This window comes from Biomphalaria glabrata, chromosome 1 (genome assembly GCF_947242115.1).
Source record: "Biomphalaria glabrata chromosome 1, xgBioGlab47.1, whole genome shotgun sequence".
Taxonomy (NCBI): domain Eukaryota; kingdom Metazoa; phylum Mollusca; class Gastropoda; family Planorbidae; genus Biomphalaria; species Biomphalaria glabrata.
This window is the reverse complement of record NC_074711.1, coordinates 62,672,313-62,685,146: the sequence shown is the minus strand read 5'-3', so window position 1 is coordinate 62,685,146 and position 12,834 is coordinate 62,672,313. Positions and strand designations below refer to the sequence as shown.

Sequence of the window (12,834 nt, the reverse complement as noted above, 5' to 3'; positions counted from 1 at the left end):
TAAAGGTTTTATAATATTCTCATATATAAGGGGCTAAATGAGCGTCATGCTAAAAACATTTTTTACAGACTACAGTGTAATACTAATTGAATCTAACACATTTTCAAAAATAATGTAATAGCCTACATCCGTAGACATTGCTATTAGTAGGCTTCATCCTTTTAGGGCCGACAAACATAGCGATTAAAAAGCAACATCTTATAAAGATACATAGCGCCATGCAGTTATCGATGCTGTACTGTTAGAAATGCCTGGGCCGATTTTGACATCCAGTCCGCCCCTGGCTATCTGTCACTTATGGATTAAGGTGACTTGAAAAAGGATTGACATGGAGAGGGGGGGGGGGGCGGGATAAGTACATGTACATCTAGATATTATGCTTCTCTACCTATTCACCCAATCGATCATGTCAATGTTAAAGGTGACCACACCCCACACACACAAACACCATTCCAAAATTGTCGATGGTTAGTCGATCACTGTACACCTTGATGTGGTCATAGGAGATTTGGTCAGTAGGCCCTACTGATTGGAAATTGAATTTTAAACAAAAATGTTAAGCCCTGCATGAAATATACTGGCGGCACTAGAGTACAATGGCTATTGCCAGGAGGAGGTGAAGGAAATGATATACAGATTCAGTGGTAACCAATCACAAAACTGTATCTAATCTGCGTCTGATAAGAGAATCACTTGGAGTTGAAGCACAAAGTGTACATAACAAAGCTTGGGCCAAATTAAATCTGTAAATAAGAAATGTTTTCCCTAAGTTTTCATTTAATAGGATTTGGGATTTATAAATAGTTTAATAATTACAATTATACTCATTAAATAAGAAAAAAAAAAGGGGTGGGAGGGAAATGAAAAAAAAAAAACCTGAGTCAGAGGAAATGTTCACCAACTGACCAGCCAAGAGAAGAGAACTGTTTACAAACCTGGTGGTGCCAGTCAATAACAGCTGCAAAAAGTCGTTAGTAACAGAAGTGTCCTGACTTTTCTGTGAAACAGAGGCCAGAAAAAAATGTTAAAAAAAAAAATAAGTCAAGACAAAATTGTGAATTAAACAACAATGGAGCAATGTATCTGGGTCTACAGATGTAGTTCATTAAAGATGTGTGTTGTATGTAGATGGGGTGAAATTATAATCTTTTTTTTTTTTTGTTGACAATCTAATAATTACATCTCAAAATGAAGTTCCTTCTGTTTAATCGTCTTTGACTGTATGTCCAAACAGTTATTACACACACAGCGCAATTGATGTTCATTAGCAGCAACTCACCCCACACACACACACACACATACACACATACCAAAAAGAATATTTTCCTGTCGATAAGTAATGACACTAAAGATGTAGGCTGTAGGTACAATCCTATAGGTAATAAGACTAAGATGCTTTATTGCTCCTTCCTAGAAATGTGATTACAAGGACCCTTTTTTACAAAGCTTATATCACCTTAGTCTGTGTGGTCAAAGCATATACACCTTATTTTTCCACTTCCCATTCTCGGATCAAGTTGAAATTTTGCATAATTATTTTAGTCGATGACAACACGGGCATCAATAAAAAAAAAGATAACCAATTAGTTAACCAATTAGTCGTAACTAATTAATTTTATTTGAAATAGAAAATGTAGAAAACTAAGGGGAGACAAGCTTTGTGTAGACAGGTTGTTTGCTACAAATGTTTTAAACTACCAAAGACTATAAAACCTTCTTTTTATACAAGTGCTTTAATATATCAATGGCAAACACGTCGGCCTTCCATCGAGAAGGCTGAAGTTCGAGTTCAGACTAGAGAAACTTTCTTATATGTTATGGCACGATTAGGAATTAATGATTTGTTTCGGAAATAGGGTAAGTTGTGACTTAGTGACAATGACGTGACTAGTAAAACAATGACTAGGTTTTAGAGACGGAACGAAATAGAAGGCGACGTAGACAGATACTTCCAGGACAACGTAGACATAAGTCACACTTTATGAACGTCTAGAGAGTTAGCTGACATTCGACGGTTCCCTTCATTGCTATTAAACGACATTCAGTATCAGCGTCGACTAACTTCTATTGATTGTTCGACCTTTCGCCGGTGTTACTGGATTCTGCATTACGTTGAGAGTTACCTCCCTTTGGTTTATTTGCATTAGACACAGAGGTAGCGCCTAACAATATTGAGTTAATTTTTTTTTCTTATGTATTTTTCTATTTGACTTGTTTCAACTGAAAACAACATTCTACACACTGCTCCGTTTCACAGACTTGGATAACATAGACGGACCAAAGTAGGAGTTCTTTTATACTTGCTTTCCGGGGAGTTACAATCAACAAAATATGTTTGCATGCAATCACCTAAGATATACACTCTGCATGCAACTTGTACTATTTTAAGTTTCAAGCCCCATTTAGTATATTAAAGTAACTGACTCCTAATGGCAAACAGCTACATCGCGAGAAGGTCACTGCAGAAACAAAACTAACTTCAGTAGGCCTACTGGTAGAGACGTTCAGGAGCCAGCTGACCAAGATTTTGTTTTCATGTTCATTGACCTTCCAATAGAAGAGCGGATTTCCTTATGTGTCCGTGTGATAGTACCCCACCCCACCCCACCCCCCTTTCCGATTGTTATATCATACATGTTTTAGCCATAGTGACGTCATTTCAAGAGCTTGACAGCGTGGGAGAGCGGACACTGGTACAGATCCTATATTGGTCGATGCAGTTAGTCCAGTAGTTCTCTCTGTTGATAGTATCGTGCCCCCCCCCACACACACACTTTTGCTTACGCGAAAGACCCAGTTGAACTGAGTGCATTGTTATTTTTTGTTTCTATTTCGTTAAAGACGCTGATCAAGACACCCTCATCTATATTTTAGAAAGTCCGAGATAGAGACTTGAAAGTAATCATCGTGATCAGAGAAGTCCAATATCAACAAGCAGTAAGACACCTGAGGTGTTAAGAGAAGCTCGCGCATACCAAAACAGGCAAACAGAAAGATGAGGATTAAAACAACAAAACAAGCAAACAATAAAACAAGCAAACAGTAAACCCGAAATGAGGCCAATCATTTGTGGGAGGGGGGGTGTGTCGAAGAGGTAAGAAAGTGTGTAAGCCAACTGAAAGTACATCAGTTTGGGAAACCTCAAATAGACATTGGTCAACAGAAGAAAACGACCAGAAAACAAGGTGAGATTAGTAGATATACATGGACAATTGTTAACACATGCCATGGTTTGAAGCCTTTGTGATGCATTCAAAACAAACAAAAGTCTTTATAAGTATGGACCAAAAATATTGGGAAATAGAAGTGACATTGCTATACAACCACAACGCGATCACATTTTACAAGTTGACAAACTAGATACAAATAAAATGGAGTGTCAACTCATCATGTCAAAATCATAAAATTGTAGAGAAAATATTTAATGACCACCATGCGGTGTTGTAGAGTAGATCTACACAGTCACTTTCGTACATCGCTTTCTTCTCTCTTGTCCTACGTCACGTTTGTTGAGTGAAAACAAAAATAAAAACAGCGGTGGTCAAAAGAAACTCGAACACCGGCTTCTTTTGTTGTTAGCGTTAGTTCAAACTAAAATTACACTCGGACGAAGCCAACCACAGAAGATAGAAAGGAATGGCGTGTTTCCAGAGGCAAGTCGTGCTGTTTCTTTTAATGGGGGGCTGTTTGGGTCCGAGTTGTTTGGAGCCGGCGTCCTTTCATGTGCCCTAATGTTTCCAGGCTGTTTTCACTAAACTTAATGACCAGCGCTCTACTTTAAAGCTGCGCGTTGAACAACAGATAAGATGGATGTGTTTGGTCAATATTTAGTGACCACCGTCCACCGTTGTATGGGGGACACCCCTAGCGCGATGGTTCACCTGTGAAAATCAGGTGAGCGGGAAAAATGGGATTTCGTTCACGCTGAAGTGGACGTGTGAAGCATTCAACATGGACTTGGGCCAGAAAATATTGGTGGACAAGCACAGAGTGGACAGTTTCACTGACCATCGACATCATAGTGACCCACAGGGACCATACAACTATAAAGGAAAGTAGCCACGAAATAATGGTTTCCAACAGAAATAATCGGTGCGAGGTAGATCTTTGGACAATACAAATACAATTAACAAAATGTATAATTTCAAAAAATATAGATCATCCCTTAAATAGTTTCTACAAAGTAGTCAAATATGACACATGTTTCTCTTTCTGAAAAGTGTTTCGATTCAATCTCTTTCTTTCCTTTGAAATGAATTTTATTTTTCAGACGTATGCTTAGTGTAAAGCAGTGATTCCCAAAGTGGTCTATATAGACCCCCAGGGGTCTACGAAGACTTTCAAGGGGTCTACGAAAGTGAAAAAACAAATTGGGGGTCCATGAGATGTCCAAGGGGGTCTATGATAAAAGATTTCATATAAGCAGGTCGTGACTTTAATTTTTTACATCCCATTAATGTAATTCTTCAGACTATATATAATTTTAACTTAGTTTATCATTTAATTATTTATCCTGTTATTCAAACGAAAAATTGTTTTATTTAATTTCAATACTTATTAAAATAACTTAATTTTGTCTTCATGTAAATAATGTTTAACAAAAAGAAATGTAGACTGTCTAGCGTTGATTATATAAAATTGTTCATTCTTTCCTTGTCAACCAAGCGGTTACCGATTGCCTTTTTTATGACGATATGAAACTAATTACGCTTGAGGATCATCTGCGACAATATCACCCAGATAAAAAGATATAGATTTGAAAAACTTTTGAACATTCAAAGATAAAGTTCAGAATAGACCCACAAAATCTCTATTCAACATTATGTAGAGAAGATGGTGTTTTATGAGTCTTACAATATCTGTTCACTTATAGCAAAATAAGGGTGTGGTGCTAGTGGTTAAGCGCTTGGCTTCCGTAATTGGGGTCCTGGTTCGAATCTCTGTGAATTTTGAATTTCAGGATTTTCAGGGCTCCCCTGCGTCCACCCATCTCTAATGGGTACCTGAATTATGTTAGTAAAAGTAAAGGCGGTTGGTCGTTGGCCCACATGACACCCTGCTCGTTAACCGTTGGCCAAAGAAACAGATGACCATAACATCATCACAATGTCTGAAAGGGGAAATTTACTTATTTATGGCAAAATGAGGAAAACACCATAGATAAAACTTTGATTTTTACCAGCCGTTGTAGTTTTAAAACCTGTTTTACACAAACCCACATCTGATATTATTAAAATAATTTCTTTAAGCAACAATACAGTTGAAGGTTGCTTCGGTGGCATGAGTAATAAAATTAAAAGCTTCATATGTAATTCTTTGCAAACGACATATATAAGTTTGGGCTCAGCAGCGTCACAGGTTCTAACAGGATGTAGTGGTGTGTGCTGCAAACTGCATTATGGTCACCGGCTCCTTATTCTTCCTCAAGTTAACCCACAAAACCTTTCCCGTGTTTGAGTTGCAAGACTTGAGAGTTTTGAATTCAGTTTTACTTCTGCTAGGTTGGTAGCCAGCCAAGACTAATGAGCCCTTCATGCGCGGACACAATATTTGAGTAACTCGTGAAACGTCAACAAATACACGAGAAACTGCTCTTTGCGAAAACTCTTACAATGATACTTAAGGCCATTGTGTTTGGAGATTCCAGCAATACATATTGCTATTTTAATTGGTTCTGAATTTTATCAATAAAAAGAGAGATCTCTAAAATCTCTAATATGTAGCTTTAAATTACTTTTTCCCTTTTCAACTCTCTACAGATAGAAATTAGGAGGCGGTTTGGCTGAGAGGTAAAGTGCGTGGCTTCTGAACCGGGGGTCCCGAGTTTGAATCCTGTTGAAGACTTGGATTTTTAATTTCGGGATCTTTTGGGCGCCTCTGAAGCCACCCAGCTCTAATGGGTACCTGACATTAGTTGGGGAAAGTAAAGGCTGTTGGTCGTTGTGCTGGCCACATAATCGTAGGCCACAGAAACAGATGACCTTTACATCATCTGCTCTACAGACCACAAGGTCTGAGGGGAACTTTACTTTACTTTTTGTACAGATAGAAATTAGTTTTTAAAATGTTGAATTTGCAAAAATTTGAAAGTTAAGCAGGGGGTCTACCGATAACCAGAAAACATGGCAAGGGGTCTACGAGACAAAAAAGTTTGGGAATCACTGGTGTAAAGAGAGCCCATTATTCCTAAACAGCCTTCATTGGGATGGGGAAGTTTTCCAAAAAAAACCCAATAAGCTATTACTAAATCCTAAGTCTACGTGTGTGTGTGTTTGTGTTAGCGTAAGTTTAAATGTGTTTCAAGTTTTTCATTGGTAAAAAAAAAAAAAGGATGAAATAGAAACTGTCGGTATCCATGTCACAAACTGTCGAATTGATACCAAAAACAATTTAGAGTTTTGTACACAACAGAAAATGTGTTATATTTGACTTCTATTTAGTTAGGCCAATACACTGTCATGTGTTTGTTTATGCAATGATTGACTTCTATTTAGTTAGGCCTATACACTGTCATGTGTTTGTTTATGCAATGAATGGCTTCTATTTAGTTAGGCCAATACACTGTCATGTGTTTGTTTATGCAATGATTGACTTCTATTTAGTTAGGCCTATACACTGTCATGTGTTTGTTTATGCAATGAATGGCTTCTATTTAGTTAGGCCAATACACTGTCATGTGTTTGTTTATGCAATGAATGGCTTCTATTTAGTTAGGCCAATACACTGTCATGTGTTTGTTTATGCAATGAATGGCTTCTATTTAGTTAGGCCTATACACTGTCATGTGTTTGTTTATGCAATGATTGACTTCTATTTAGTTAGGCCTATACACTGTCATGTGTTTGTTTATACAATGAATGGCTTCTATGTAGTTAGGCCAATACACTGTCTAGTATTGGTTTATCGTAAAAACTAACAAATTCATAACTAGAACATAGAAGATGACAGAGTATGAATGCTCCATAGCTTCCAAAGACTAAATATATGCTCCACTACCATCTTAATGCTGATCTGTGTGCTTATCATTTCATGTACAGACTGGTGGCCGCTGTAGAAATGACTATCTTAATTTTAACTCACAATTATGTTTGGGATGTCAACGAATGCCCACTGGACCAAGAGCACGCTGATATATTACGCCCTTTAGCAGGACAATGTTTGAGCAGTGATCCCAAGATGGCACATAATGTGTTGAAACAATGAGATATCGTGAACAACCTTTGTAGTAATCCAAAATAAATGGAATTTTCCAAGGCGGTGTTATACAATAAAACACAGTAGAGACAAGTCTTCAAAAATAAGGCAAAGTGTCGTCGTTTTCAGAAAGAAAAAAAAAAAGCTATATTACAGATCTACTCTGTTAAACACTTGGGAAAGAAAAATCCTCAGAAAAATGTGTGGTGCCATACACGAGGAAACCAAGAAGCTATTTGAAGAAATAAAAGGAACAGATTACGTTGAGCAGGTCACCTCGAAAGAATGACAGAGGAGCAAAGATTGTCCACAGGCTAAAACCAATAAGGCATGGGCCCCAAAGACAGACCACGACTACAGTGGCTTAATGACGTAGAAACAGATCTACAAGAGCTAAAACCCGTGAATGGAGACGTAAAGGCATAAGATAGATCAGAATGGAAAGATGTGCTAAAGCAAGCTAGGGCCCCTCCATGGGCTGTAGCGCTACTGGGATGGATGGATCACAGCTCGAGAGCAAAGCAATGCAAATTAGATACAGAATAAATTATAATAATAATGACACTGTCTTCGAGTCTGAAAATAAAGGATGAGTGCAGTGTTTCACATGACAACGAAAACCAAGTTGCGACCTGGATATTTTTCCAAACCTGATGCAGACAAAGCCATTGTTTAGACTAAATTGGCGCATTTCAAACAACAAACTAAATAAGTTCTCTCCCTTTCCAAAGGGTTAGAGATAGGTGATGTAAAACTCATCTGTTAAAATGGCCTTTTGTTACCGATGGTGTCATGTGGTCAGTACAACCTTACTTTGCCCAAATAATGTCAAGGTAGAATTTACGCAATTATTTTAGACTTAAATTTTATGGGTGCAGAATGTCTACGCTCTGAGCACTGCTATGTCATGTAGCCCTTAGAGTGCTGCATATTCCCATGTCTATTGTGACATGCAGTCGGTCCAGTGGGAATGCAAATGTGGACATCGCATGCTGCGTGTGTGTGTGTTTAGCCAATGCGGGCCCCCAAGAGAGATAACGCATTTAGATGACCCGTGCTCAATGTCTATGGTGCAGGGTGAAAGGTTTAACGAAGGCTTGCATTTTGTAGGCTCACTCAATGCCTGTGGGGTGGGGGGGGGGGGCGAGCTCGATGTAGGGGGAGGTAAGGACGTCTCTTTAATGAACCTTTCCCATGTATTTGTTGGACGCCATTGGGCGTATCGACTTAATGGAATGCAAATAAGAGCATTGCTTCTCACCCCCCCCCCTCCTCTAATCTTGTAAAGCAATGTGTTAATGTAGCATTTCGTTCTGGTTAAAATGCAGTGAAATAAAAACTAACACATTTAACACACGAATGCCAAAGAAATCACTTTTATTAAGCACATAAAAAATACCCGAAGAATGTCCATGGGATTCAATGCCAATGTTTACCTCTTAGCTCAGAGTCCTAACGTACTGTTGTTTGAATTTGGACGGCTTAAGTTCATTGTGGACAAAGCAAGTTCCTGGGTCCATGGACATCAAACTGTGGCTACTTCATGGAAGATTATGACTAATGTGAGATATTATATGTTTCTCTGTTATGCTTAAAAAAATCACTTTGCTAACAATTATGTAGAGCCTATAAAAGAACACCCCAGTATTTAACACAGCACCAGTCTACAATGACGATAAAAACAACTAAATACACATTCATGTTCAACACATTTTCAAAAAGAAAACCAAAAGAGGAAACATTTTTGGAATGTGCTTTGGCAAAGGCAATAACTTTTGATGAGTGAGGGCAGTGTTTTTTTATAACTACGTAGCACGGTGATTTAGAACTGATGAAATTAGATGAGCACACAAGACCATCCCACGTTAGACTTTGTTCCCCGTGCGTGTGTAGGCAGGATTTTTTTTAATTTGTTCCATAAAAGAGGGAAAAAATGGAAAAGAAGGGCCATAATCCTGATCAATTATTTGAAATTATAACAAGTATCTCAAGACAATGAAGATACAGATCTAAGACTGAATGTCAAGTAAAGGTTTAGCTGACCAGTGACAGCGGTGTCTCGCGTCTAGACACGAAAAGGGTTCTCCAAATGAATACTTCATAACGAAATAACGAGTCTTGAACTAAGTCTTTGGTTCGGTCAGCCTGCGGTCTAAAACTACGACAGTCTGATCAGACGCCAGCCTGAAGAGTTGAAAGATGATGCAGCAAAAAGACAAATTTCTTTGAATGCTCAATGACGCCTAGAGTTAAAGGATGAACTGGTCACGTGACATAGCTTAAAATGTCCACATTTAAAAAAAAAAAAGAAGAAATGAGATTATCGAAGTTAAGTTGTCTATTGACGATAAGTGCGAATCTCTTGCTTAATCCCCCAGACTACGATTTACTGTGAGACAATGCCCAACTACTGAAAGCTGCTGCTTGATCTAGGCAGTTGAAGTGGCTGCTAAATGACCAGGGCAGCCCGAATAATTACCACAGCTCCAGACTGACCAGTAAGACAAATTTTGTTCTCTGACAATTGACACACTGCGGTGCGACAAGAGTGGCTGGAGGGGGGGGGGGTCCACCAGTGGCTATCTTCCGTGTGTAGTAGGGCGTTCTAGTTGGACGAAGGGCCCCTTGACAGGGTTTCTAATCTGTTATCTGGACACAGGGTGACAAGAGAGATGGATGACCTTTACCCGAAGATTAAACCTTTGAGGTGGGGGAGACGGGGGGGGGGTAGTAGAAGCCAGAAGGGCAGGGGAGGGCTGCACAAATGACACACTTTGATAAGGTTCAGAAGATATCATCCCAAAGAAGGGACAAGGTACATTAGACAAAGGCGAGTAGCCATTAACTAGCTGGAGTCACCAGTCGACTGTCCATTTACCCCCAAGACAATGTAGTTAGAAAACTATTAAATTCTCTCAACCATACCGCATTGGTTTAGATTAAAGGGAGATCATCAATGGGCGGTTAATCCATAGTGTCACTTTTTAATTTCAAGTCCATTTCGAGATGTAGCCAGGCTCATCAATTTTCTAGTGTCCAGTAATAAAAAACAATAAAGTAGATAAGCAATTCTTGAGCAAACACCGAAGCATAAAGTATCAAATAAAATGTACGTAAATTATACAATTGGCTGGATTTTAGATCATTTTGTACAGCACTAGTTATGGTGTAGCGTGTTGTGTGATAGTATGTCACAATGATAAGGGCCTATTGGGGAACCAAAAAAAAATAACAAATAAAGATAATATAGCAGCATTGTGATTATTAATTTCTATTATCTCTCCTTCCATTTCAAAATGTAACATTGAACAGAAACAAATCCAATAATTTCACATGACGAACAGTATAACAAAAAAACAACACATTTTTATCGCCAAATATTAAAAGATGTTTTTATCTCCATGGTTAACAACAGCTACACTACACGTGAAGTTTTGAAAAACTGCTGATACCACAAGTTAGCCCTTTCAACACGCCCTAACAGTTACAATCCCCCAGACACCCTTTTTTATGATGGACAGGTAAAATTAGGTCATGGTCAAACCATTCGTGGAATAAAAAAAGACTTTTTTTCCCTTTTATTTAAAAAAGTTTGGAGATTTTCAACTCGATTCAACTTCGTCTGCTGAATGTAATAGGACAAAGTTGGTGAAATCTGGGAGACTACTGACGCCTGGATCTAGTGTCCACTTATCGGACTCTCGAAAACAGTAGGATTAAATCAATCTGACAAGTTGTCTACTCGAGAGGATTACAATCTTGAGAGAAACTTCTGGTAGTTTTTGTTTGTTTGTTCCCTAGTGGACTGAGGTACAGGGACAATTACGGACATTTAGCCAGCCTCGAGACATTTAGACTGTTACACAATGTTAGGAATAGGAATGTTTAAAGTAACTCAAAAGTATTCTAAAGTATGCTGAAGTAAATATATATAGTATCGTAACTAAGGCTATATCGTATCGTAAACCATTTCTGTAATAAAATGTAAATACAAAAATAAATAATTAGGTGCACATCTTTACATTGGAAAGCGCTCACACTCTAAATCATTGTTTCTCTCTATGTGTGGCGAGATAAAAATCCAAAAAGTTATTATTGACTATGTTTCCCCCTGTGTGCCCCCCTCCCCTGTGTGCCCCCCTCCCCTTTAGTATCCATAGTTATACACGCATGTTATTAACTCAAGTAATTTTGTTCCAGATTAAATAGTTCCATTAAGATGGACAATTTACGTGAAATTCTTGAAGCATTGAGTTTATTAAAAACCAAAGGCTGATTATGTTCGTGTCACAGAACTGTTATGACAATTATATTCTGTATCGGTTGTCGTTCTTATGTTTACATATGCTTGTAACTCGTCCGTAAGAATGTGTTCACGAAATGTGTGTTGTGTAGTCAGTCAGTGTATTAAAGTCAGACTATACAGACATGGTTTTAGACTCTCTTATCTTTATGTTCTTTACGTCCAGACTAATACATGTGTCCAGAACTAATGTATAGGTTCAGAACTAATGTATAGGTTCAGAACTAATGTATAGGTTTAGAACTAATGTATAGGTTTAGAACTAGTGTACACGTCCAGAACTAATGTATTTTTCCAGAACTAATGTATTTGTCTAGAACTAGTGTGTATGTCCAAGACTAAAGTATACTAATGTCCCGGAAATAATGTTTTGTTAGTGTCCCAAAACTAATACATGCTAGTGCCCCAGAACTATGGTCGTATACCAGAATAATGAGCCTTCCCAGAACTAATGTATGTTCGTGTCCCAGAACTAATGTATGTGCCTTGAACTAATATATGTATATAGAACTGATCTATATGTCCAGAACTAAATATGTTTACAAAATCAATATTACTTTTATGTAAGTTTGTATTCTAAAAATAAATTATGGTTTTTATATAGCGTTACGTTCATACTTATAGAATGCTCAGAGCGCTTTGGTCCAATCTCATTTGTGGACCAGTGGGCGGAGGGTGTATCTTGGAGTTGTTTTTTTCCGTGCTGCCTTTAGACGCTCAGTAAACACAATTCTGCTCGAGCCCCCATCATAGGTAGCCAAGCCAAGCAACGTTCAAGCGCACTTAGCCCTTCGACCACGCTTCTAGAACTAATATGTGTCCAGAACTAATATATGATCGTGTGCCAAAACGAATGCATGTATCTAAAACTAACGTATGTATCTAGAACTAATCTGCGTGTGTCTATAATTAATGTTACTTGTTATGTATGTTCGTTTCCCTTTATTCATGTGTGCTCGTGTCCCGAACTAATACATGCGTCCAAAACTAATCTATATATCCAGAATTAATCTATGTGTCCGGAATTATATTAATTCAGATTAATGTTACTTTTTACTTATGTTCGTATCCCAGAACTAATGAGTTCAGAATTAATGTTTGTGTCCAGAACTAATGTATGTGTCTAGAGCTAATGTATGTGTCTAGAACTAACGTATGTGTCCAGAACTAATATATGTGTCTAGAACTAACATGTGTGTGTCTAGAACTAACGTGTGTGTCCAAAACTAATGTATGTGTCTAGAACAAACGTGTGTGTCCAGAAGTAATGTATGTGTCTAGAGCTAGTGTATGTGTCTAGAACTAACATGTGTCCAGAACTAATATATGTGTCTAGA

The 12,834-nt window shown here is 38.0% G+C and overlaps 1 protein-coding gene across 4 annotated transcripts in view; it reads right to left on the bottom strand.

Moving 5' to 3' along the window:
- LOC106050606 (anaphase-promoting complex subunit 4-like) overlaps positions 1–12,834 on the bottom strand; it is a 129,525-nt gene that overhangs the window by 94,985 nt on the left and 21,706 nt on the right. For all 4 annotated transcript variants that reach the window (XM_056006653.1, XM_056006647.1, XM_056006663.1 and 1 more), the window contains exon 11: positions 936–997. In XM_056006653.1, the coding sequence (XP_055862628.1) occupies positions 936–997 (62 nt within the window). The remainder of the gene's footprint in view (positions 1–935; positions 998–12,834) is intronic.